The sequence below is a fragment of the Solanum dulcamara genome, chromosome 7 (genome assembly GCF_947179165.1).
Source record: "Solanum dulcamara chromosome 7, daSolDulc1.2, whole genome shotgun sequence".
NCBI classification, from domain to species: domain Eukaryota; kingdom Viridiplantae; phylum Streptophyta; class Magnoliopsida; order Solanales; family Solanaceae; genus Solanum; species Solanum dulcamara.
Genome location: NC_077243.1, coordinates 17,380,428 through 17,407,852, shown reverse-complemented (window position 1 = coordinate 17,407,852; position 27,425 = coordinate 17,380,428). Strand labels below are relative to the sequence as shown.

The following is a 27,425-nucleotide window of genomic DNA, read 5'->3' as shown; positions in this document are numbered from 1 at the left end:
GATACCAAAATCACAATTACATTTAGTATTTACGACATTTATATCACCAAGAACAGATTCATCACAAAACAGGCCAGCAAATGATCATTTCACATATAATCTAACAGGTTTCCCTATTCATATACACCCATGCATATCATTAAGCAAGCAATTTAACAAGTATATGAAACACATACGGGAAAGTAGATCATCACCTACCTCAAATTCATGCTTCAACAGCCTTATAATGCAAAAGCCTTCCTTTTCTGGGTTCGTTCTTCTCGTTCTTGGTCCAGAAAATAATAAATACATATAAAGAATCAACACATTGGCCTAACTACCATTAAATACAACATAATTCACACCCTAAGCCAAATCCATAATCCTAACCTCATGCTAGGGCTATTTTCCACCGTAAGTTTTCAGTTCAAACCCTCCCCTAATGATTACCCACCATACTTTCTAGGTTCTAGGAATCAAAGTATGAATTTAGGGAGTAAAATCCTTACCTTAAGCGTGGAAACCCCTGGAAACTTGATAGAATTCACTCTAGGTCGCTTCTCAAAGTCTAAGAAACTAATTTTGCAGAAACAAACTGTTTTTGAACTTTGTCACGATTTAAGGCGGGACCCATGCCGCTCTGACGGGAATAATCCTGCTCTTTTGGGATATGCGAAAATAGTAAGCTCGGAGTTTATGCTTCAAGTATCCATTTCACAACACCCCCTTCCAAAGACGTATTAAAATATACCGTTCACGTCAACTTCAATTTTGAGAGTTTTGCTCGCCTAAATGCGATTTCACGAAGCCGCAAATGTCCCGTATCGTCTTGGCTATCAGCCTATCCAATCAAATTAGAGGTTTGACCTCCTATTCACATGATCACCCTATACTTCACCTGACTCAGAATTCATTCAAGTCTGGCCTAGGCTAAGTTTTTTTGAATTTACTAACCGAAGTTTTTTGGCCAGAAATCCTTTCCCATCGGCCTATTCCTAATGACGGGAACAAGTCGTTACAAGTATAGAAAAAGTGGTTTGAATGATTCTGATAAAAACTCAAGTCAAATTTGTTATAGATTACTAAACTACTTTACTAAAGCTCACAATCATTATGCCCTGTATGTAAAAACAATATGACAGTCCAGAGGAGAATTCAGGATTTTAAAAAGATGGGTACACCATTACTTTAAAGATAACATCTAAAATTACAGAAAAATGGCATGATATACCTCTCAACTTTGCCATTTAGAGTTGATATACCTCTCATTATCAAAGTGACTTATATATACTCATATTGTTACACATATATTCTATTCCTCTAACGTGAGTGCAAAAAATAATATTACTAAAAATAATCCATGTAGAAATATATTTGATCTTTCTCACATATTTTTTTTAGACTTTTTTTATTTAACGGCTAATTTGAATTTATTGTTTTGATGGTCAAATTTATTTTTTTCACTAATTGTATTGTAAAAATTTACTATAACTACCCCAACTTTTTTTTATTTATACAAAAATTAAATTACAATATAGGCATAAAAAATATTTAAACTACAATATAGCTGCAAAAAAAATTATTTCAAATTTTTTTCTTACTTTTTTCTTTTTCGATTCACACTTTTTTATTTCTCTTAATTTTACAATAAAGAATGAAAGGAAAAAATGAAATAAGAATAAGAAACTCAAATAATAATAATTAAATAAGTCAAAAAAATAATTTACGTGAAAAAGATATAATATACCCTACATGAATTTTTATAAATAAAAATTTTCATGCGAGCCTACTAGCCTTTTTTTACAAAAATAAAAATAAATTAATAGACGAATTGTGATGTTGGAAAAATTTTAATATGGTTTTTAACTTTTTTACACCATCAGAGACAACCAACTTTTTTTCTAATTATTTTTTTTTTCAAAATTCAAACACTCATTTTTTTTTATTATTCTCGTTAATCTCTCTCACTTGAAAACCTCCGTATTCATTGCTCTTCAATCTCTTCTCTATTTATAGATTGTTCATTGCATTGCATTTATCAGGAACTTCTTCTAAAAGAATGATTTGTATTTTTTATTTTTTGATTATTGAAATTAATGTTTATTTACACAAGAATCTTCTCATAGCAATTTTCATTCTCCATTACAATTCCAACATAATAAAGTGAAAAACTGTGAGAACTAAATAAAGAAAACGAAATTAACCCACCAAGAAGATAGAACAAAATGAAGTCTTTTAAAAAAAAACTAATCCTGTAATCAAAATTAAATTAATCAGAGATTATATTGCAATAACTGATAATGATGACAACATCACAAGAATTTATCTCACAATTTTAAGAATACACGCCAAAGAAGAACTCTGGGTCGGAGTATTAATTGGAAATATTATGGCCACTAACAGTTCGATTCATATGAAATTACAACAATTCATAATGAACATAAAAAAAATTCAAAAAATTAGATATTTGAGACAATAAAAGGTTATTCTTTCTAAGATTCATAATATTTGAGGGTTGAAGAATTATTTTATTGGTTGATTTACCATGATGTTGAGAGAAAATACTAATAATTTAGCAAATAACATTCACTTGTGAAAAAAAATTGATGTTGAAAAATTACTTTGCTGATATGAAAATCATGAAAAACATAAGATTTAGTAAACGATGTTGAAAAGGAAAGAATTTTGGTTTTATAACTAGGATTCAATTTTCCTTTAATATGTTTTGGTCATAAATTATAATTATATAAAAAGTTAAATATAGAAACTTTAAAATTACCTAATGGTATAAAAAGTTTAGTACATTGACAGTGAACAAAAGTTAAATTCTTTTTTTTTTTACTTTCTCTGTGCATGTTATTAATTAGTAACTAGTAACTTGATTAACTCTTCCTTTCCCATTAATCATTTCTCCTCACAACAAAATCAATTAAAAAAATTGTCCTTTACCTCTCAACTAAATCAACCAAAACATAATTATTCCTTGTAGCCCTGGAAAAAACTTTGAAAATTTTCATTTTATATTTCAAAAAATTAAATCAAACCCCTAGGGTACCTCAAAAAGATAATTTTTAAATGAGAAATTTACACAAAATTTATATTGTAGTAAGAGGTGTTCACTAAATATCGAAAATCGAACCGAAGAAAAATCTAGTCAAATTGAATATTTCTTTTACTTGATTTTATTTTATTATTTTAATTTTAAAATTTGACATAATTAATTTTGGTTTTAAGTAAAAATAAATCGAAAAACCACACCAAACTAATAATAAAAATATCTATTTAAAAATTTTAATTTCTATGTGTGTGTGTGTGTGAAATTAAATTTTTGCTCTTTTTGTTTGTAATCTTGGTGTTACCTTTATATGAATTTAATTCTATTTCTTTACTTTTTAGTTTGATTTGTAATTTTATTTTGATGATTTTAAAAATTGATTTTATGTTCAAAATGACTTGTTTTTAGTCCTTTAATTATTCATCACTAGTTAATTTAATTACCATCAAAATATCTTGACATATCAAAACCAAATCTCAAAAAAAAAAAATCATACCGAAAAAAGCTCACCAACGAATAAGTGAGAGCACACCTATAAGTATTCTAAAATCACTTGTTCTTCAAAAAATATAATAGAAATAGTTCTTTTTAAATTTTGTACTTGGTGTGGCACTTATCATTAATCTTTAAGTTAAAAGTCTAAGCAATCAACCAAAAAAAATATAAATCAAGGAAAAGAGACTATAATTATAATGGGAGTTCAATCTTTTAATCATATTAGCAAATACGGGAAACAAAGACTCAAAATTTGAATTGATAATAATTTATTTATTTCTATTTAATTTTTGATAAATAAAGATCTAAGACTATTAAAAAAAAGAAGAAAGAGAGAGATAAAATACTTATGAGGAAAAAGGGGGAATTTGAGAAAATGAAGGTGAGAGAGTGTGTGGTGATAAAATGGGACCCACTAAAATACTTGTCAAAAAAGTTAATTGTGTCATGATGTTGAAAACAAGTGCTTAAACAAATAAGTCATCTCATTACTTTGAACATAAGTTCCTTTTGCTAATATTCTTTAAAAATTATACAAGTAATATATAAAATTTAGTCAGATAACCATAAATTTTTGTGATTAAAAATTTGCACATAAATTCGCTCCTGTTAAAACACAAATATGATTTAATCAAAAAAAACATATTCAAATAGGGAATAAGATAAAAGATCTACGTTGATCTTTAGTTATAATTTTAATTGGATCAATATTTCTTGCCAACTTTTAATGCAAACGAAAAAATTCTTTAGTAATAAGATAAATGAATAGTAGAAACTCAAGCAAGAACTACCATTGTGGGTTTGAATCACATTACTATCGCTCGCATTTAATATGCTCTTATACATAAACTTTAATGGGACATGGATGTAGTTAGTCAAAAAAATATATTTATCGGGACATGGAAGATTGATTTCACAATACTATGCATGAAATCTTACGTTGCTAGTGCAAAGAATACAAATTTTGACTCCAAAATCAATTGGTAATAAAAAATTTATATAATGGAGATAGATAGATTTAGATTTAGTAGGTAACATAAAAAGTGTTTTTAAGTACCTTTTTTTTTTGCTGAATAAGTAAGAGCATGCTTAGATTGATTTTTGATTTATTTTTGTTATTTTGATTTAAAAATAAGTACTTATAAATATTTTTCAATTTTATTCAAACACTTCAAAATTGCTTTAAAACACTTATAATAAGTCAATTCAATCGGACAATTAAAGTTAAAAGCCACATTTCCAACTTATAATTTTTAGGGTCTGTTTGGAAAGCCATCTAGCTGGAATTGATATAATTACTAGGTGGTAATTACAAAGTCTGGTAATTACACAATCCAATAATTACAATGACATGTTTGTTTGTCAGAATGTAATTACAGTTTAATTTTCATTATCCTGTTTGGTTGGACAAATGTAATTACACAATTAAATTTTAAAAATTAGATTTTAAATAAATAATATTATTAGTTAAATTAATTAATGAATACAAACTTTTCTCCGAGCTACTATGACAAACAAAATAAATGAAACTTATTGTGCCAAGAATATTGTTGAACTTAACATGTCAACTTCGTAACTTCAAATATATATAACTGATTGTCAGAATTGATTTTTCTTATTTATTATTATTATTATCAAAAATTAAAGAAATTTTTTAATTCTCATATTTATTTTAATCTTAGGAACTAGCATGAGAAAATACAAAGATCAAATGCATAAATAATTTACCAAAACATCAAAATATGAAAATAAAAAAATGAATCAAAAAAGAAATCTTACTTGAAAGAAGAAGTATACGGTCTGTTGTTGTGTTGTTGTTAGAAGTAAAAATGTCCAGATAAAAAAAAAGAATATTTTTTTGTATTCCAAATAAAAATATATTTAAAAAGATAGTATTAAAAAATATCATGTGATTACATCAATTTTTTACCTATCCCAAGAAATTGAGGATTGTAATTGCTCTTCCTCAATTATCCTAAATTTCTTTCATGCCAAGTAATTACTTGGCCTACAGAACATACTCAAAAAATCTAATTACGCCAAATCCCAATTTCATTATGACAACCAAAACAAACCCTTAACTTTTAAATTATACCCAACTTTTTAAAAAGTCAATACAAACAGCTATACTCTCCTCTATTTTTTTTTAAGAACTAATGGCAAGTAAAATGGGTTTAGATTTAGTACTTAGACATTAAATATATATTTTTCCTAATTTATTAGCGAAGACGAGACCTGTTTAGAACTAATGGCAAGTAAAATGGGTTTAGATTTAGTACTTAGACATTAAATATATATTTTTCCTAATTTATTAGCGAAGACGAGACCTGTTAAACCCTTTTCTTAGTCTTTTCCTACTTGTAAACATACCCCAATAATTGAATCGGTCGTTTTTATATCTAAGGAGCCGAAATACCTCCAACGCATCGTTTCCCTCTGTAGTCTCAATCCACCCCAATTGCCTCTCCCTATTGTTCTAGATACTTCTTCTGAGCTCCAATGGCGTCCGATCTGGAGACTAGGGCTAAAGAGGCCTTCATCGACGACCACTTTGAACTCGCCGTTGACCTCTACACTCAAGCCATAGCGATGAGCCCTAAGAACCCTGAGCTTTTCGCCGACCGTGCTCAAGCCAATATCAAACTCAACTACTTCACAGGTATCATCTCTCTCTTTTTTAAACCTAATTAATTCGTTGTTCTTTTTTGCTGATTAGTAAGGAACGGCGTTGATTGTATTATTTTGCTCTGTTATCGCGGTCAGCGATTTATACAATCGGTTAAAAGTTTTGGTGTGGATTTGTGCTTAGTTTTCTGCTTTGTTCATACTTGTTTCTGTGCTTGATTACAAAAGTTAACAACCGTGATATGCTACTTGAGTGCGTGGTCTTTTGGTGAGTAGTTCGTTTAAGCCTTTTTTGTTTTTCCTTATTTCGTTTCGATGTGTTGTTGGTACACTTATATTAGATCCGATGTTTGTTTTAGGACCTGTATTTCTGTTAATTGATCAGTATCAGATTTAGAGGATCGTATGAATCCTAATTTGACTTGGAAGTTAAATTGTTTAGTCCCGAACGAGATGGACAATCAGAATGAATAGGGAGGATTCACAAAGCCAACCCCTATTGCCTCTTTTTTGGTAACAGAAGAAGCTGTGGTTGTGGAAACTTTTTTCCTGTGGTATTTCTACCTAGCTTTATAATGATTTATTAGTTTGAATGGGGTTCATTGGTATCACATCTGGGAAAGACATCTCTATATGTCCAATTATGTGTATGTATGCGTCAAAGTTTCGTATTTGTCTGAATCCTACTTGTATATGTCTGTATACATCATCATATTTCACTATATACTGTTAATTGTAACATTATTTTGTGTTACTAATTATTATTCTGAGCGGGTAGCAATTGTGATAATGTTTCCGTGTGAGCAGAAGCTGTTGTTGATGCGAACAAGGCCATTGAGCTGGATCCTAAAATGTCAAGAGCATATTTACGCAAGGGGTGAGTATATAATCATCTTTCTATTTTAGTATCTTGGGGGTGAATGTTGTTTAGGTTTTTCTGCTGATTGAATTTTGTGGGGTTTATTTCCTGTTCACTACTTGTTTTTGTTGGTCTCATATCATCTGTTATGGTATTGTTCTCTTGTTCAAACAACCTTCACCTGATTACTGACTTGGTGATTTAGCTCATGTAACTTGGGATGTTGCAATAGTTGATGGTGAAATCAAGATTCGTCATTTTAGGATTTATTGATTTGTTGAATATGTCTGATTTTCATCATCCTCTGAGAAGACTGTTACAGCATCATAGATTTTTCCACCACCGCATACCATTCCATGGCAATTCCCCAAAGTTGTTACTTCAGTACCTATATAATACACTCTCCATTCCCTATTACTATTCCAGTATACTAAAAATATCTTTTTCCTTGTCCATTTTAGCAAACAAAGGGAGTCTTATTTATTATTTTCCTCCAATACTGTTATTATTATTAAGTACACACACTTCCCAATCATTGCTTTGTTGATGGAATTTTAATCACCATTAATAAGGATAATTTAATAAAACTAACTCTTAACAAATGATTTAAGGGATGTGAAAAGTCAATACTGAACTAATAAAAAGCAACGGAGGGGGAACTTTCTTAGCTTTTACCTGCACTTTCTGATAGACAACAGAGACAAAGTGAAACAACACTCTTTTTTTTTTTTTTGCATTAGCTCTTGCTAGCTGTCAGTGCTTATTTTATTAGATACTGTGTTGTTGAATCAATTTTTTTTTGTACTTTTCCAGGTTGGCTTGTATGAAGCTTGAAGAATACCAAACTGCAAAGGCAGCTTTGGAAACTGGTGCTAGTTTAGCACCGGGAGAGTCAAGATTCACAAAGCTAATAAAAGAATGTGATGAACGCATTGCAGGTAAATTAGTGCTTTTGTGTCTCTTCTAACTTTTTCCAAATCTGGTCAATTCTAACAGAAACTCATGGCATCTATGGCGACTTGGTACTATATTTTACTATGACAAGTGGTTTTTATGATGATATGAGAAATTTGGCTGTCTATAGTGCAAAAAAACTACTAAAAGCCACGATTTTCTTTGAATCATTGTGATTATTTTCCTGACAGATTTGTGTGTATATTTTACTATTCTAATGGGAACACCAAGTGCTTAGTAAAACTAATTGATGGTCTTCTGCTCTAAATTCAGAGGAAGCTGGCGAAATGCCTAATCTGTCGGTGGATAAACCCTCGGCTAACGTTGTTGCACCTCCTGCATCTGAGTTGTCGGACAATGTTGCTATTGCGTCTGAAGGTGCTCAACCAACTATCAACCTGTCCCATCAAGGATCTGCTGCCAAACCAAAATACAGGTTATGCCAAAGCCTTTAAGTTCAGTAACTCTGAGATAGTACCTTTTGATAAGGTAAATAATCTTATCAATGTGGGAATAATTCTGAGATAGTAATAACAAAGTACTACAGTTGAACCTCATTATAATCACGTACAAATTTCATGGCTGATATAGTTAGGTGTTGTTATTTATGTGTACTGACACTTAATGTTTAGATCTCATTTAACTGTTATATACAAAAGTATGCAAAAAATTAGTTTAATGATTTTGGTGTACCAAGAAGAAAGGATGTATTTGGCAACCAATTCAACCAAAAGAAATAGAAAGAGTGAATGTGTAAAAGGAAAACACTAGTGGCCTTTCCTCGTGAAGTTATGACCATAAATGATTGACACCATTTAAATACAATTGTTTCTTTCTTGGAGAACATGGACTAATCTAATGTATGTAATTGCAGACATGAATTTTATCAGAAACCAGAAGAGGTGGTGGTGACTATATTTGCCAAGGGCATACCAGCCAAGAATGTTTTTGTTGACTTTGGTGAACAAATAGTATGTTTTACCATTTTTTCCTGTTGAGATAATTTTATTTAAAAGATTGGATGACAAAGTTCTCATTTTTTGCTTGGTGGTTGCTTTACAGCTTAGTGTTAGCATTGATGTGCCGGGTGAAGAAACTTATTCTTTCCAGCCTAGGTTGTTTGGCAAGGTGAGGCTAAGCTTAAAATATGGTTCTGATATTTCTGGACGGAGCTCCACCTAAAATTTCTGAAATTGTTTCCCGAGTAATTGAAGATGCTTACGCTCTGATCTCGTACTGGTCTCATGATTGGCAGATAACACCTGCAAAATGCAGATACGAAGTGATGTCTACCAAAATTGAGGTCCGCCTTGCAAAAGCTGAACTGTTACACTGGACATCTCTCGAGTATACAACGGAGCCTGTTGTAGTTCAGAGGCCTCTTGTGTCATCAGGTAAACCTGCTTGCTCGTCTAACATGTCATTCTGGCTATCAGGGGTTCCTCTCCCCCCTTTACGCGATTGTCAATTCAATAGTTACTTCGTATTTACTTAAATGGAGCCGCTTACAATGACCAATGAATTTTGCTACCAAATATGACGGCTAATTATTTAGTAGCAGAGCTTACTATAGTTTTTCATTTTACAGATGCCCCGCGGCCCAGTTATCCTTCCTCGAAACTGAGAAATGTGGATTGGGATAAACTAGAAGCTGAAGTGAAAAAAGAGGTATTTATAACATTACAGTCTTTTGTATGATGTCCTTGTCTAAAGACCGCTATATACTCCGCAGTTTAGTTTCTAAGTCCCTGAATGCTTGGTCTGTGTTCCAGGAAAAAGATGAAAAATTGGATGGAGATGCAGCATTGAACAAATTTTTCAGAGACATTTACCAAGATGCTGACGAGGACACCAGAAGAGCCATGATGAAATCCTTTGTAAGTCTGATCCCTTCTATATACTTAATGTTATATACTTCAAAAAAGGAATACCTTTTACAGTTTTCGTGGTTGACATAAGTTTCTCCATTATGATATGACATAATCTTCCTAGGCTAGTGCTTTGGGGGCTAGACTAGATGTACTTAGCTCTCTCTCTGTTGCATTTTCCTTTGGGGATGATGCCTACCAACCTATAATATTGTCGTCTTCTTTCTCCTTTTGAAATACCTTAAAATATCGTTAGAACATCTCACAACACTTCTTATCCTTCTGCACCATTTGTCATGTTTCAGAAGTTCTCTTTCTCAACTGTCTGTAGCTTATTTCAAGTTTTCTTGTAACGGGTGCCTGTCAGGTTTAGGTCCCTCTCACTGATTTGACTTGTAAGCTTAGTTATTTGTTGCATTTTCTTCCTCGTTGACAACTCTTGTAAGTAACACTAGTGAAGAAGCGTAATATGTTTTTTATACGCGCTGCCTCTCAGGTGGAATCTAATGGGACTGTTCTGTCCACAAACTGGAAAGAAGTTGGCACAAAGAAGGTCGAAGGAAGCCCTCCGGATGGCATGGAGCTGAAGAAATGGGAGATCTAGTGTCAATTTCCTGTTCATCTTTTTTGACTGTTTCTTTTTGAGCTGTGTCATTCTTGCTATTTTATTGTAGAAGAATTTGTTCATATTTTCTTTTCTAAGGTTTTAAATTTTGTTCGCTGCTGTTGGATTGAGATTCCTGAACTTGCTTATAGCAATATACCTTTTGTGAAGGGCGTTCAAATTGTGGACAGCTTTTCTTTTCAAGATTGTGGTGTTAGAATTTCATTTTGTTTTTCTAAGTCTTACCACCTCCTTTCAGTACCCAGTACCCCACCCAGAGGAGGAGGTTCCCTTCCCTTTCTTCCGTTCTTTGGTTAATCACGCGGGTAATGCTTGGACTTAGCTGTAATTTGAATTTCAAGGACAAAAATCGTCATCAGCAAGATCATCTGCAGGAGGATTCTTACAGTCAGTGTGTGAGTTTTAGTTATCAATGTGTCGGGGAATTCCAGGTTTCACAATTTGGTACGCGGTACACGATGGTGGAGGTCATCCTCTTCAGTTCTGCATTGAGGCAGTCAGTTAATGGTATATTTCTATTTAAAAGAAAATTAGCACTTGTGATCAAAGTGTAATCATTTTCTAAAGGCATAATACAAACATGCCTTTTAACGTGACCTTATTTCACATTTATACCCTTCAATTTTGGGTATGCACAAGCAAATATTTAAATTTGTATAAAATTGAATAAGTAGACACGTATCCTACGTGGTACAATACACACGTATGATGCTACGTAGGACACAAAATTGTCATATAGGACGAATGTGTTTATTTGATCAAGTTTTGGATAGTTAAAGTGCTTACTTGTGTACAAGTAAAGTTAGAGGTTATAGTTGTCGGATGAAGTTAAGTTAAGGGTCATATTCATGTATTATGCTTTTTCTAAATGTTGAAAACATTCATCAAACAAGTTCACTCTTTTTATTTCATATGAAATTCACTTGTTAAGCCATTTCGCGAAGTCAGACAGCCGTCAAGATAAACACATTTTTTTTTGAGTTCTATTTTACTAGAACATAATTGACATGCTTTGTTAAAAATTAAGAGATACTAATAATACTTTTTTATATGTTGTAGATATATAATTTTATGTCTAATCAAACATCATTATATCAAATATCAAATGAAATATCTAAGTCTAATCTTTTGCCCTAAGAGATTAGAAGTTACTTGATTTGTATATAAGTTATCCCAAGATTGTAATGCATAAATTTATAATAGTTGTAATATAAAAATTAATATATAAGTTCAAATTATTTGAGGAAAAAGGAAAATCTAAGTTTGAAGAGATGATGACATCTTTGTTAATACTCATAATTTTATCATATTCAGTTTATAAGGTAAAATTTACCAGAAAAGATAAATGGTAACCAAACAAGGTAGTGGTAGAAATTATGTTTGAATTTTATAGGATGGGTAAAATTGTGACTAACCAAACGGGCCATTGTTCCGATAGCGAATTTACTCGACCCGGAGGTAAGTGGAGGGTCCGACTTGTCGCCATTTGTGGAATCTCTTAAATCAAACAAAATTCCCACAAAGCTTCTGAATCAGTGCCACTACCCAGTCAATCGATCCACAGTAAAGGTATCTATCTTCTTCCCTGTTTGCTGTTTATGAAAATATGCTTAGATTTAAGTTACTTCAAAAACCATTTGGGTCTTATTAGTTGATCATTTGATTTTGGAAAAAATGCTATAAAATATGAAAATTTTGCGGTTTTGTGATTGGTATTTGTAGAAAATGCAGTTCTTCGGAGGATCAGAGATCAGCCCATCGCCGCCACCGCCGACAGTATCAGGAAATAATGCACATATGTTGTATGTATTCAATAGGAATGGAGTTTGTCTTCTTTACAGGGAATGGAATCGGCCTCTTAAGACCTTAAACCCTCAGCAGGACCATAAGCTCATGTTTGGTTTGCTCTTCTCTCTCAAATCTTTAACCGCCAAGATGGATCCTACAAGGTCGAGTCTTTCTCTACTCAATTGCCCAAATTGGATTATTTTGATCTAACACATGTATTTAGTATTGGAATGAATATAGAGAATTTATGTAGCTGATTTGATCCATCTAGTTTGAGACTGAGGCATGGCTCATTGATTGGATTGTTTGCTCAACACCTAGGAAACTTTCTCCGTTGTAGGATTAATTTTAAAGGCATAATGCGATATAAATGTAGTCTCTTCTCACTTGAAATCATTTTTTGGGCAGTGCTGAAAAAGGTAATCTTGGGGTGCCGCAATTACCTGGACAAGGATGTTCATTTCATAGCTTTCGTACTAATACATATAAACTCAGTTTCATGGAAAGTCCGTCTGGGATAAAGGTCAGTCAGTGATGCATTGAACTATTCTTTTTTATAAGTTCCATTGAAATTGTTCTAGGTATTATCATACAGTAATTGTCAGTTTTCTATCTAGACTACTAACATTGCATGATTATGGTAAGTTCCATTGAAATTGTTCTAGGTCTCCTGCTGGTGCCATCTTTTGATTTGGCCATTTTATTTATTGTAGTATGTGTGATACTCAAGGGCTAGTGGGTAGTTCACAGAGGTAGCGCAGTCAAGATATTTGGTCTGTTATGAGGCTACATTCTGTTTATGTTACATATATAAGCCTTATATTTCTAGATTGGGAGAAAGAATGGATAGTCTGGATACATTCAGTTGAAAGAACTAAACGAAATGATCAAGTACTATTGCTACTCATCAAATATCTATTCCAAGTGGTTCAAGGATTTAATAGGATAGAAAATCTACAGAATTCTGGAAAAGGAAAAATCAAATTGAGAGAGGGAGAAGAGCTTTTATAATATATTAAAAATCATTAGGAAGATGTCCAACAACAACACAAGGCTATTTTAGTTAATCACATGAATTTACGTCACAGAGAATTGAGAACAGCTCTTTGGAGGAAAAAAAATATTGTGCTGCTGCTTTCTAATTCTATGAAGGAGATTACCTAATTTTGAATTCTTCTTCTTTGATGAGAACTTTGGTTTGGCTACACGCTCATATAAGCAAACCATCACTAACCACCGTATGGCCTAATTTTTGCAGCTTTATGGCTTGCTTTCTTCTTGTGGCACTATGTTTGTCCACCTCATTCTCTAGAAGACAAATCATAATCCCTTTCTGTTATGTTCAAATGAATGGTTTTATTAATGTCGGCATGCTTCCATCACTGTTGGTATTTGAACTCTCTGTCAGTGTGTGGATTAACTGCCAAGCTGCGTCGCTGACTTGTGGTGCATGTGTTTGAAGGAATTGATGATTTACCATATAGATAAAATTTTGAATCACCTGAAACTCGTATCTTCTTATCGTAATGTTGACTATGATCTTATTCCTCAAGAAGAAGGAAAAAATAAATAAGTTGTAAAGGGACATCATTCAAATGTCAAGTTACTTTTTGTGGAATGTGACTTGGCAAATTTATTTTTCCCTTTTAGACTATAAGTGGTACTTGCTTTTGGTCATAGTGGTTGAATTCCTGCTATGTGGAATTCTCCTCAATTATGAGCTATGAAGGTAGCTTTTAATTCTCTGAATTCTACCATCTTAACTTGCCATGCTTGACACACTAGCATTTCCCTTCATAGTATTTGAAGTCTCAGATGGTGTACTCTTTAAAAATATGGCTTTCTTTTTTATAAGGGAAGGAAGGGCTGCTTCTTTCCATTCGGAGATTAAATGTGTGTAAAGGATCAGGATTGGGAGGCACTGCCATCTATATAAGCATGACAGGGTACTTGAAGAATGAAAATTATGTATGCTAGAGAATTTCATAATTGAAACGTTGTAATATTAATGGTATTTCTTGTGTGAAAAGTTAATCCATGTCTTGCTTATTATTTGATAGTGGTTGTGATGAAGTACATCTTCTTGGTATCACTTTATCACTGTTTATGAGTGTATACTCTTTGTGCTTCTCTTCTCTCCTTCAATAGGCAAAAAATACATAATGGTTCTATTTGACTTTACAAGTATCTGGTGCATGTCTGAATTATGTTAAATTCTTGCAGATCATCCTTGTCACACATCCTAGGACTGGTGATCTAAGGGAATCTTTGAAGTATATTTACAATTTGTATGTTGAATATGTGGTGAAGAATCTACTCTACTCCCCAGGGGCTCCTATTAAGTGAGTGCTTAATCATACAGGTTTAGCCTACCAATGCTGTGCAGGATTTGTTTGTTTCTTATCACTGCTAGAATGTGTTATTGTTGCAACAAGTTTATTGCATTTTTCTGCTTTAATAGTGAAAGTTTGATTAAAGTGAGTTCGTTTTTGTAGTATCTTTTTATTTTATCGCGCCTCTCGACTAGTTTCATCGGGTAACAACTACCTCAACCAGCACTGGTACCTAGCGTAGGTACTTGTAACTTTCCCCACCAAGGCTTAGGCAGATAGGAAGAAATCACCTAGTGTTTTTTTTTCCTCCAGTAGGATTTGAACACGGGACCTCATGGTTCTCCCACACTTCATTGACCACTAGGTGACACCCTTGGGTGCTAAAGTAAAAGTATGATGATAACATATGATCTTCCACCTTATCAGTATAATACCTAGTAATATACCATATGATGTTCCACCTTGGCGTGGTATTCTAAAAGAGAAGTGCTTACTGTGATGTTGGATAAACATGGTTCGTTTTCTCGTTTAATAAGAAGTGATGTCTGGAAGATTTGGAACAAGGTTTTCTACTTCTTAATTAAGAGTATTGCAGCTAAAATGATGAACATGTATCTGATAAGATGGATGCCACAGTTAATGCATGATTGGTGGTGATTTCAAATTCAAAAGAAATAAAGAAATTCGAGAACTTGCCATGGTTCTACTCTTGTTTGATTGTTGAAAAGTGATTTTGAGGCTGTTGATTTTAACAGTTCATGACTCATAAAGACATGAAAACTGTGAGGTTGCAATATTCTATTGTGTTGAAGGACTCAAAAATTTTGGATCTTTTCCTTTTCTCCCTAAGAAGCTTTCTTCAAAATCTTTGGACTTTATACAATATCTGGATTATATTATTTTACGGAAGTTATATTTTTGGCCGAGCGGCCAAATGTTTCCCCTATATTTTATGCATATTCTTTTATTTATGACCAAAATCTTATGCATGTAAAGAGTATGTCTTTGATCTTGATGAGCATTCCCTTTTGGATGTGCATAATTCACATGTATTCTTGAAGAAGTATTTTCTTAAATGACCGTTATGTTTTAGGATTCATTTTACTTTACCCAAGAAATGGGTCAAAAAAATTGTTAGTAGTAACCTGGGAATAGATCCAATACCAATTCAGATTATCTATTTCAATTTTTGTGCTTTCTGAAATTGCATACCTATATGAGGGTACAAGTTTTGATCGATATTTGTGGAGTCAATGGGTTTTTCTTCTTAAAAAGAAAAGAGCATGAAAAATAAATAATTCCCAGGCTGTACTCTTGAGAATCACAAAATGTTTCCATCTCTTTTTCCCCGTGAAATTTCCAATGAGCAGATATTTGAACATTGTTTATGTAGGTGTGAGCTATTTAATTCTACGCTCGATCAGTATGTCAGAGGCCTTGGATAAATTTTCAAGGTACATTTCTCATTGTTCGTTACCATATCTTGTTAAAAAAAGTTCTACTTTATCAACTGAAAATATGAACATAAAGTTAACTCTACATAGAATTTTGTTCTTAAGCATTTCATAATCTGATTTTGCCTTGGCAGATTACAATACCTTCAGGATCAAATGGATTCAGATACTTCTTAGTTGTCCCCTTCTGTTATGATGCTCTATTATCAGTGATGGAAGAATGGCTCAGGTCGAGTTCAATACATTCTAAAAACTTGCTGCACCCACTTTGGACAAAGTGTTGCGCCAATTGTGTTTTACCTAGTTACAGTATGACCTCATTTTGGTAACTTCAGTATATTGTCTTTCATGTCATTAAATGTGTTTAAACGATAAGAGTTGGATTAGGTCTGTATTACATTCATTAGATGCTGCATTGGTGCTTGTCCTTTGATGTTTTTATGTGGTATGTATACATACACTAGTACAATGAAGAATGGTAGAATAGTCCTTTTAAAGGTTTAAGATAGTTTTGCAGTGAATGTGAAGTGTGCTTGCTTTTTAGTATTGGATCTGGTACCTGTTCAAGATTTGACTATTAGGTAAAGAAGCATATCAGCACAATCGAAGCTGATAGTTGGTTTCCTGAAAAATCCATTTTGTGAAATCATAACCCTAGATTTTATAGTACGTCCCATCTTTCTATGGATGGCATCAACATAATTTTTGATATCCAACTTTTGAGGAGATTATATTTTAGAAGATCCTTGATGCTCTATTCTGATTTTCTTTTTCCTAGTAACGGAATCATTAACTCACCTTGACGACTGCTGCTATTGGATGTTCCCTATTGTTAGATCCAAGGCTGCACAGTTCCTTTCGATAGGAGCCTGTTGCCACCCGGATCAATCTGCCTATTCTAGTTAGCCTTCCAATTTTGTTGTCTTTCCTGACCAGATCGCAACAAGCATAGTTATATTTCCATTCTTATCAATGAGCTACCATATTTGTTGGAATATGTATAATTTATACCCAAACATTTCTACTCATTAAACCCATCTTTCCCCATTGAGAATCCGGTCTTTGCTGTCCATCCTTCTTGTTAGCTTGCAGTTTCAACATGTCAATTTAGTCATTTGAAATCTCTTTGTCACTGTACAGTAATTTAATTCACCCCCTTACTCAACAAGTTTCATTTCCATTGGAAATACGTATGTGTTGCTTTAGAGCTCCTTTGGTTCTCTTTCATGCACATTTTGCTTATTTTGTGTCCTTGTCTTCTTTTTTTAATCAGAACTACAGTTGTACCACCATTCCATATGCCAACTGTTATCAAGCATTCTCTATGAACATGTTTAGTAGATTTTGTATCTCCTTTTCAATTTCCTGCAGAATTCAGCTGTTTGAATGAGGCGGTGAATTTCGCACACGATGATGCTTTCTGGTCACTCTAGTTCACTTCTTTTCGGGGTAGACTAGGGGTTAGGATTAGAGAATCATAAAAGAAACGTCGTGGGTTATTTTGGTGCATGAATTAATGGCTTAATGGAATATTGAGAGTTTAGAAAGTATTGGACATGGTGTATACGGTATTCGTGTTTGTGTGTGTTGTTTAAGCAGTATTATGCTATCTCTGGGTCAAGCTGTGGCCAGTGAATGAGTTTCTTGTTGGTAACAAAATGAAGATGGATTTTCTATACATTAGAAGTTCTCGTCTACAGTAAAAGGCTTGTCATTTAGTTGGATTCTTTTCTTGCTTATGACTTCTGGATTTGTTTCTTTTGTTGTGGTTTTACAAGCTTTCGTGTTCGTTCCTGAAACTCAGGGCTGGCGTATGTTACATGCGATCCATTATTTTGATCTCTTGGCTAAAGCACCCATTCTTCAACAAGTTTTGTATACACAAGTTAGAGAAAATTCAGCAGTGGGACATAAATTATCTAAAAGTTGGGGGGTATTATCTCCTAGTTGACGCCTTCGAAATGTACAAATTAATACAACTGGATTTGATAAGGTGAAGTGTTAACGTTATATAATTTGACCGATATAAGGTTGTGATGCAGTGGTGAGACTATTTTAAAGTTAACCAAAGGTTTCGGGTTTGAGCTCTGTGTTTGGAGAAAATTCTGTTGGGAGCGATACTCTTGAATGAGTTCTGCAGTGTGCGATTCAAATTTAACTAAAAGAATTAAGGAGAAATATATAGATAATAAACGGGAATGCTTTAAATAAATATTGTACTAGAGCAAGCAGTCTTAATCAACGTTTCTCTCTCCTTGAAATATTAATAATATGACCTAGGACATATTTGAAAAGGATTCGACTTGTATTATCAATATATTTTGACATGTTACAACATGCTATCTACTACATTTTGTAAGTTACCATACCATACTTATTATAAATTGTGTGATCATCTTATTAAAAACTTAAATTATTTATTGAGAGCAAACTTTTCATTATTTAATTACGTTTTCAGTATATTTCCTCTCGTGTTGACTTGAAAGAGTCAACCTCATGGAAATTATTTTTGATAATGAACGACAATAAGACTCAAACTCAAGATATTTGTTTTGATATCATATTTTGTGTAATTTGTGATCATTTCATTAAAAAGGTTAAACTGTTTTTCTTCAATATTATCTTTTAAGTAAATTTAACTTTCATGGCGTAAAATAGGCTACATTGTCTTGTCCAGTGCACTGTAGTTAAACAGTTGAAAAACATCGATGGCAGCGCGCATGATGGGGCTCATAATAATTGGAGTAGGTTTTCACACCGATTAAAATTGATATCACGGTTTGAATAGAATTCGGTTTACACCAATTGAATAAATCGATTTTTATTTTGGTTTTACATTTTCAAAAATCAATAATATTTAGTTTAGTTTTGATTTCGTTAAAAAAAATAAAGAAATAACCGAACTGAATTGATAATTATATACATATGTTTATACATACATAATATATTATTTTTTGTGAACAATTATTAAATGAAAAATGCAACACACTAATTAAAAAGAGTAAAGTATGATGCATCTTTTATTTGTGTAGCAATATAGATAGCTTATGCATTATTCAATAAGTTTATGTTTATTAGTAACATCAGATTAGCTAACAATATATAAGCAGAAAGTTAAACATAATTGAGTTTGGTATAAGAATTATAAGATTCAAATTGGTATGAAGACTATTCGTTTTCTTTTGAATGAATTGTTATTTTTTTTCTTTCTATTTTAAATAAATCATTTCCTTTATTTTCATGTATGATTAATAGCTAAATCAAATCAAATCAAAATCGATTAAAACAAATCGATAAATGTATATTGTATTCGGTTTGATTTTGTTTGATAATTTAAAATTTGGAAAATGGCTTAAAATGCTCTCAAACTATTGAAAATGATACAAAAATGTCTCTTATCCATCTATCGGGCTTAAAATGCCATTGACATCCACCTTTAGGTCCAAAAATGACATTTTCTTTAATGGAAAAGGATATGGGGGCATTTTTGCACCATTTCCAATAGTTCGATGACATTTTAGACCCTTTTTCTTATTTAAAATTCTGTTAAATAAATTTTGATTTATAATTAATTTTAAATAATTAAATTGTAAAGAATAGATGGCCTCCACGTGTTTGAAAAAATTATTCAAATTATTTAATTAAAATTCTGTTAAATAAATTTTGATTTATAATTAATTTTAAAATAATTAAATTATAACCAATAGATGGTCGCCACATGCTTAAATAAATAATTAAAATTATTTAAACATGCGGCGATCATCTATTGGTTAAAATTTAATTATAAATCAAAATTTATTTAACAGAATTTTAATTAAAAAATTTGAATAGTTTTTTTAAACACGTGGCGGTCATCTGTTGGTTCTAATTTAATTATTTAAAATTAATTATAAATTAAAATTTATTTAACAGAATTTTAATTATGGAAAAAGACCTAAAATACCTTCGAACTATTGAAAATGGTACAAAAATGCCCCTCATGCCCTTTTCCATTATAAAAAGGTCATTTTACCTAAAAGTGGATGTTTAAGACATTTTAAGCCAAATAGATGGATGAGAGACATTTTTATACTATTTCCAATAATTCAAGGGCATTTTAAACCCTTTTTCACTTAAAATTTGATTTGATTAATTTGATTTTGATTTCGATCAATAATCGACTCATAAACACCCCTATATACAGGCAAAAGCCAGCAACATTGTTAAGCTAGAATTTTTAATTTATAAATTCTATTCCACAATTCTTTATATTTCCTAGGTTCAGAATAAATTATGTTTACATATTAAATAATTTTTAATATAAATAAAAAATTTAAGTCAAAATTATCGTGGTTTTACCGAATGTGTACAAGAAAAATAAAATAAAAGGTTCACGTGTTAGCAAAAGAATAAGAAGAACCCGTGAACAAACACTGATTTGAGTTACAGAGATGGAAGCAACCAAATAAATGCAAACCAATTTTATCAATTGGCTTTTTCACTTTGTAGTAACACTACACCACCAGACCAAACAAACAAACAAAAAAACTACTGTTTCATTTTCCCTTGCATGTTACTCCCCTTCGTTTCTATTTAATAAATGTCTCACGTTATTAAAATAATGGGGTATAAGAATATTGTAAAAAATATGTTATTTTAAATTTTAAATTTTTAAAAAGATACTTATTTTGAGACATGTTTTTTTATTGCTAAAGTGGGGTCGAGGGAGTATTAATAACGCAATATGATATATAACGACAAGATCTTCGAATTATTCATACCCCATTTGTTTCATTTCATGTACCCGTGACGTCGCTGTTCGTCAATTTTTCGTGGGATGAACTTTCCTTTTCATTATATTGTACTTATGAGTTACTTTTAATTGATTTCTTATGAAAATATTAATATAATAAAAAGATATATTCATAATTAATGAATCATGAAAGTGATTTTATCCAGTCCATATAGCTTTCACCAACACTAGAATTTTGGAAATATAACCACCCGAAGGGCACTCGTGAAATTATTGAAGTTAATGATTAGATGAGACCTATTATCCCATCATAGTTTTTCAGTGAGCGATAGTTTGTCGGAAATAATTTTTCTGTTCTTTAATAAAATCTATAGACACTCTACTTTTTTCAGACCTTATTTTGTGAAGCTACATTGAAATATATTGTTGGCGTTTTTAATTAAATGATACTTATAGGTATGATAAATATACACAATCCTAAATAATAATGTCAAAATCTTAAGAATAGAACTTAATACAAGACACCAAAAACGGAATATAATAATCATCTGATGATCCAAATCCAGACAGAAAAGGAAGACAAGATAAGTCACAGTATCAAAGTTAAAATTCCTTTAACCTCATGTCTCCCTGTGATTTGAATTTAGACATATACAGGTAGGACTAGTTGGCATACAACAACAATATACCCAATAAATTTCCAGATGTAGGGTCGGGAAACAAGTATACGCAAACAAGAGACTGTTTGGAAAAGAATATGACTAGTTTTAACTAAAAATAATGAAGAAGAGAGAAAAAACAAGAAATGTTAGGATTATTTTTGTTACATGAATTCATTAGAGATGCAGCAAAACAAACATTGTGGATTGATAATTCATGAAAGTGATGGATCTCTCTCTCTCTCTCTCACTCACTCACTCACTTCTTTGATCTTGAAACTCTTCTAATCAATACTATCAACCAAAGCAATCGATAAAATACGAAGAACCCAATCAAGATATATATATTTGTCCATCTTTGTCTCTCATGGAGCCCTCTTTTATCCAACACATCACTCCCACTCACCATACATACCTTGTTTTTCTCATCGTACCATATCAAACACTTGGCGACAAGGCAAGAATACTCATTGATCAACAAAGCATCTAATCCATACTTGTACATGGACAAATAATGCAACATTGTCCAGAACTTAGGCATTGTCTCCTTTGTAATGAAGTAGCCGGAAAACAAGAAAGATCCGGCGAGAAGTAGCGTTACCAGCGAAGTTCCGGCGATGTAATTAGGTGCTACAGAGCTCAAGAAGAGGACGAATGAGTTTGCCATTAAGACGATGACCCAAATTGTTAGAACGAAGTAAGTGAATGCTTGCCATGAATAACAAAGACCCACCAAGAAATAAAGTGAAATTGAGTACAAGATTGCGATGACAAGTAAGTAAGGGAGGAAAACTAGTGTGTTTGCGATGAGATATGAAGATAATCGATAAACCCCACTTGAAGTTTCTCTTAATAAAATGGGTCTTTCGTTTATGAAGATTGGGAGAGTTTCTGTTGTGGAAGAGAGAAGGAAAGTGAGAGTGAAAGCGAAAAGTCCGAATCTTTTCTCGATTCCAGCTTTACCAAATCCAATATTGATGTAAATTGTACCTAATACAAGACCAACTCCTAATGCCTGTAAGGTGTTTGTTAAAAGTAGCTGCTTTGTTCTGTAAATGATTTTCCAGAATCTGCTATACAAAACAGCAATTTCATGAAATCTTGAACTCCTATATCTGATCTCCCCTGTTTTAGCCTCAGGGACAGGGGTAGTGGTGGTATTTTCAGGGGGTGAACTTATCGGCGTAACGGGTTTTTTCTCATTGAGTTGGCTGAGCATTTCCATGGCATATTCAAGAGAATTGAGCTGTGGGGGGACAGTGAAACCATTTTCAAGTAAAAACCCTTCAAGAGATGACAATGTACCATAATGGACAACAGTTCCTTTTGATAGCAACAGGATTTTATCAATGGTGGCAAGAATCTTGAAACTTGGTTGATGAATAGACAAAAGCACGGTACGTTGACGCGAGTCGGTGATTGATCTGAGTGTCTGCATTACATTCAAAGCTGAATTACTATCAAGACCTGATGTTGGTTCATCAAGAAGTAAAATTGCAGGGTCATGGAGTAGACTCAAACCAATCGAAACTCGTCTTCGTTCTCCTCCTGAGAGACCATGAGCAAGCCTTGTGTGTGCCAAATGTGTAAGCCTGAGCTCAGCCAGAAGAGAATCCACAATGCAAGAAACATCATTGAGTTTCGGGTTGAGGAGACGGGCAGAGAAAGCGAATGTTTCCGAGACAGTGAGCTGCGGAAGGCAACAATCATGTTGAGGAACATAAGCTGAGAGCTTGCGGAAAGAAGAAGGATTATGAAGGGGAAGAGAGTTCAAGAGAAGAGTGCCACTTGTAGGTGAAGTTCCAGCTGCTAAAATGTCGAGTAAGGTGGATTTTCCCGCGCCACTCGGACCAACAATGGCAAGAATCTGAGAAGGATAAGCAGTGAAAGAGATGTCTTTCAAGATATTAATTGGTGGTGTTGTTTCACAAGGCTTGAATAACAAGGCAGGAGAAATGGTGGTTGATTTTGAATAGCCTATTGAAGAAGCTGTTAGTTTATATGTTTTAAGTGGAGGAGATTGAGAAGGAGATGGCGGTGTTGGAGATGATTCAATTTCCATGGTGAAGTTGATTGGACAGAAGAAAGACTAATAAGAAGTGAGGTTGAGTAGTAGTAAAAGAAGAAAAATAGAATGGGGTTAGTGAGAGAGCCTCCATGACATATACTTCTAGTAGTAGTAGAATAATGTTGGTGGATTTCAAGAATCCAACTTAATAATTAAAATGGGGCAGTAAAAATTGAGATGGAAGCTAACTAGAATCGCCTGGAAAATTGATTTTGTAGGTCATTTACAATTATTTTTTTCAAGTTTTATAGTCTTTTTATAAGAAATTTAAGAAGACAATTTTCTTTAATTTATAAGTGGCTAAGAGATTTCGTTTTCTTACTAGCTAGTGCCTCGGTAAATGGTAATTATGAATATTCATGTAAAAGTTGGAAGAATATAAGATAAAACAAAAATAAAGTAGTATCAAGTTGACAGGAAAGAAAAAAGAAGAAATGCTGACAACGAAAATGGGCTATGAATCAGCGATTTGGCACTTCTTAGAAAAGAATATAAAAGAGAAAAAGGACTAAAATACATTTTATAACATACTAACTAATTAATAAGATGGACGCCCAAATGGAGAATTCACGACTTCACGACTTCACTCTTCTCTCCTTTAAAAACCAAGTGCCTGCCTAAGGAGATTTTATATATATCTACATAGGCTATCGAAATAGACTTTTGTGGTTCGGTCTTTTTCTAGACCTTGCACATAGAGGAAATTTAGTACATCAGGCCATATTTTTCTTGTGAAGTTTTCATAAGTTATATATAAGAAAATAATCTGTGAAGAAAAATAGAATGTGAATGATATTTTAATAAGATGGTAAATTAAAAGAGTATTATTTCTTTTGAGTGTGTAATAGTCATTTTGAGTATTGTACTTGTGACTACACGGTGTAAAATTTCTTACTATAGTGATATCAGTTGCTCTTCTTGGCCCGTGGTTTTTCCCTTATTTAAAAGGGTTTCCATGTAAAATTCTTCGTGCCATTATGTTCCCATTTTATTTTCATTATTTTGACCAAATATATTTTTATGTTTATCCGCGTTTTTCCAACAAACTGGTATCAGAGCAAGGTTTTATCTGAGTATGCTCTGTAGTTGCAGCACAGTCTGAACTTCCACATCAGAAAAGATTTACTTTGGTTCGTAATAACTATATATTTTTGGGGAAAACGATGGAAGCCAGCACTAGTAGAATAGTTACTTTGAATGGTGTTAATTATATCATTTGAAAGGAAAAAATAGAATATTTGTTTTATGTCAAGAATCTTTATCAACCAGTCTTTACCACTGTAAAGCCTGATAATAAAACAGATGAAGAGTGAAATTTGTTGCAAAGACAGGTTTGTGGATTTATTAGGCAATGGGTTGACGATAATATGTTGAATCATATTTCCGGGGAAACACATGCTCGTACCCAATGGGAGCATCTTGAAAGTTTGTATGCTCGAAAGATTGGGAACAACAAAATATTCTTACTAAAGCTGATGCTAAGTTTAAAATATCATGATGGTTCGCCGATGACAAATCACTTGAATAATTTTCAGAGAATCATTAATCTGTTATCTGCTATGGGCATTAAATTTGAAAAAGAAATTTAAGACTTACTTCTACTTGATTCCCTACCAGGCTCTTGGGAAATATTTAGAACTTCATTGTCAAATTTTGCTCCGGATGGTTTAATCTCTATGGATTTCGCCAAAAACAGCGTCTTGAACGAAGAGATGAGAAGAAAATCTCAAGGATCTTCTTCATCGGATGTCCTGGTGACTGGCCCTAGGGGGAGAAACATGAGTCATGGTTCCTAGAATAGAGAACATAATAGAAACAAATCTAGAGGCAAACTTAAGGATATTAAGTGCTATCATTGTGACATGAAAGGGCACACAAAGAAGTTTTGTCGAAAGTTGAAGAGGGAGAACAAAGAAGATCTTGTTATCGTCCTTGACGCATATATGATAAATATTTCTTGTGAAGAGTCAAGTTGGGTTGTGGACACTGTTGCCGCATCTCATGTGACATCAAGGAAGGATTTTCTGGTGACTTTGGAACCTTGAGTATGAGTAATGAGATTGTATCTAGGGTGGTTGGTGTTGATACATTTTGTTTGAAAATTAGTGTTGGAAAAACTAGTTTAAACAATGTAAAATATACCCCCGATGTTCGTCTGCACCTAATTTCTATTGGTGTTCTTGATGATGAAGGAAATGTTAGTACCAATGGTGGAGGAAAATGGAAACTGATTAAGGGTTTCTTGGTTGTGGCTCATGGTAACAAACGTCGTGGTCTATATTGGACTACGGCTTCTACTTGTGTTAATATGGTGAATGTAGTTGAGAGCGATAACTCTTCAACGTTATAGCACAAGAGGCTTAGCCACATTAGTAAAAAAAGACTTAATGTTCTAGCCAAGAAGAAATTATTGTCAGATTTTCAAAGTGCTAAATTAGAAAAGTGTGAGCATTGCTTGGCTGGAAAACAAAATAGAGTTTCCTTTAAGTCTATCCCTCCTTCAAGAAAGACAGAGTTACTTGAGTTGGTGTACTCTGATTTATGCGGTCTAATGAAGATAAGGACTTTGGGTGGTTCACTCTACTTTGTTACTTTCATTGATAATTGCTCAAGAAAGCTTTGAGTCTATATCTTGAAGACTAAAGACCAAGTATTAGGTGTCTTTAAGCAGTTTCAGGCTTTAGTTGAAAAAGAAACTAGAAAGAAATTAAAATGTATTCATATTGATAATGGTGGTGAATATTGTGGACCATTTGACGAATACTCAAGCATCAAGGTATTAGACACCAGAAGACTCCTCCTAAGACTACTCAACTTAATGGGTTGGCTGAGAGGATGAATAAGACCTTGATGGAAGAAGTTAGATGTTTGCTTTCTAAAGCAAAGTTGTCGAACTCTTTTTGGGTTGAGGCCTTACTGACTACTGCATATGTTATCAACTTATCTTCTATTGTTGCTTTGCAAAGTGATGTTCCAAATAAAATTTGATATGAAAAGGATGTTTCCTATGACCATTTGAGCGTATTAGGTTGCAAAGCTTTTGTACATGTGACAAAAGATGAGAGGTCAAAGTTAGATGCCAAGACAAGATAGTGCATCTTTATTGGATATGGCCTGATGAATTTGGTTATAGGTTATATGATCCAATTAAGAAGAAGCTTGTAAGAAGCCGCGATATCGTCTTCATGGAAAATCAAATCATTGAAGATATTACAAAGCAGAGAAGCTAGAATCTTCAAGTTCTGATGGCGTAGTCCATCTTGATCAAGTTCCTCATACAAGTGTATATGACGTTGGTAGGCTTGATGATCACGGTGATGCTCAAAATCAAGTTCCAGATCAACATGTTGATGTTGATAATAACAATGATGTTGTTATTAATGATACTCCTACTCATGAAGTCATGGGTGAATCAAATATTCCTCTTAGGAGGTCTACAAGACAACATATTTCTTTCTCTCGTTATTCACCTAATGAGTATGTGCTACTCACTGATGGGGGTGAACCTGAATGTTATGAGGAGGCCATTGAAGATGAGCATAATTAAGGATCAATAGATTGAAGCCTGCAAGATGAGATGAAATATTTGCATGAGAACCATACTTATGAGTTGGTGAAATTGCCTAAGGGAATGAGAGATTTGAAGAACACAGCTTGAAACCCAGGTACAAAGCTAGATTGATTGTTAAGGAATTTAGTCAAAGAAAGGGTATTGACTTTGACGAATTTTTTTCTGTTGTGAAAATGTCCTCCATTCATATAGTTCTTGGTTTGGTTGCTAATCTTAATTTAGAGATTGAGCAGATGGATGTGAAGACGATTTTTCTTCACGATGACCTAGAAGAGGAGATTTATATAAAACAACCTGAGGGCTTCAAAGTAAATGATAAAGAAAATTTTGTGTACAACTCAAAAAGAGTCTCTACGGGCT

General features: G+C 32.9%; 3 protein-coding genes across 3 annotated transcripts; 2 read left to right on the top strand and 1 right to left on the bottom strand.

Annotated features, from left to right (window-relative positions):
• Nucleotides 1–5,858: 5,858 nt before the first annotated feature.
• Nucleotides 5,859–10,643, top strand: LOC129896827 (protein SGT1 homolog). The gene is made up of 10 exons (XM_055972805.1): nucleotides 5,859–6,188; nucleotides 6,962–7,031; nucleotides 7,827–7,951; nucleotides 8,241–8,403; nucleotides 8,842–8,938; nucleotides 9,030–9,095; nucleotides 9,223–9,361; nucleotides 9,556–9,635; nucleotides 9,740–9,844; nucleotides 10,332–10,643. The coding sequence occupies exons 1-10, from the start codon at nucleotides 6,029–6,031 to the stop codon at nucleotides 10,437–10,439; spliced, it is 1,113 nt and encodes a 370-aa protein (XP_055828780.1). The 5' UTR covers nucleotides 5,859–6,028; the 3' UTR covers nucleotides 10,440–10,643.
• Nucleotides 10,644–10,743: 100 nt separating this feature from the next.
• LOC129896828 (uncharacterized) lies at nucleotides 10,744–16,584 on the top strand. Its single transcript, XM_055972806.1, has 7 exons — nucleotides 10,744–10,967; nucleotides 11,899–12,029; nucleotides 12,183–12,409; nucleotides 12,657–12,771; nucleotides 14,472–14,590; nucleotides 15,975–16,035; nucleotides 16,170–16,584. The coding sequence occupies exons 1-6, from the start codon at nucleotides 10,769–10,771 to the stop codon at nucleotides 16,024–16,026; spliced, it is 843 nt and encodes a 280-aa protein (XP_055828781.1). The 5' UTR covers nucleotides 10,744–10,768; the 3' UTR covers nucleotides 16,027–16,035; nucleotides 16,170–16,584.
• Nucleotides 16,585–21,685: 5,101 nt separating this feature from the next.
• On the bottom strand, nucleotides 21,686–23,550 carry LOC129896826 (ABC transporter G family member 4). Its single transcript, XM_055972804.1, has one exon. It carries the CDS (start codon nucleotides 23,486–23,488, stop codon nucleotides 21,686–21,688), a length of 1,803 nt encoding a protein of 600 aa, XP_055828779.1. The 5' UTR covers nucleotides 23,489–23,550.
• Between the last annotated feature and the right edge of the window lie 3,875 nt (nucleotides 23,551–27,425).

What these genes read in the sequence shown, in the direction of transcription:
- LOC129896826 (XM_055972804.1), bottom strand. Translation starts at nt 23,488, where the DNA reads ATGGAAATTGAATCATCTCCAACACCGCCATCTCCTTCTCAATCTCCT.
- LOC129896827 (XM_055972805.1), top strand. Translation starts at nt 6,029, where the DNA reads ATGGCGTCCGATCTGGAGACTAGGGCTAAAGAGGCCTTCATCGACGAC. An exon ending in CAAACTCAACTACTTCACAG is followed by an intron (nt 6,189 to 6,961) that starts GTATCATCTCTC and finishes CCGTGTGAGCAG; the next exon opens with AAGCTGTTGTTGATGCGAAC. An exon ending in GAGCCATGATGAAATCCTTT is followed by an intron (nt 9,845 to 10,331) that starts GTAAGTCTGATC and finishes GCTGCCTCTCAG; the next exon opens with GTGGAATCTAATGGGACTGT.
- LOC129896828 (XM_055972806.1), top strand. Translation starts at nt 10,769, where the DNA reads ATGCTTGGACTTAGCTGTAATTTGAATTTCAAGGACAAAAATCGTCAT. An exon ending in TCAATCGATCCACAGTAAAG is followed by an intron (nt 12,030 to 12,182) that starts GTATCTATCTTC and finishes TGGTATTTGTAG; the next exon opens with AAAATGCAGTTCTTCGGAGG. An exon ending in TCCCCAGGGGCTCCTATTAA is followed by an intron (nt 14,591 to 15,974) that starts GTGAGTGCTTAA and finishes TTGTTTATGTAG; the next exon opens with GTGTGAGCTATTTAATTCTA.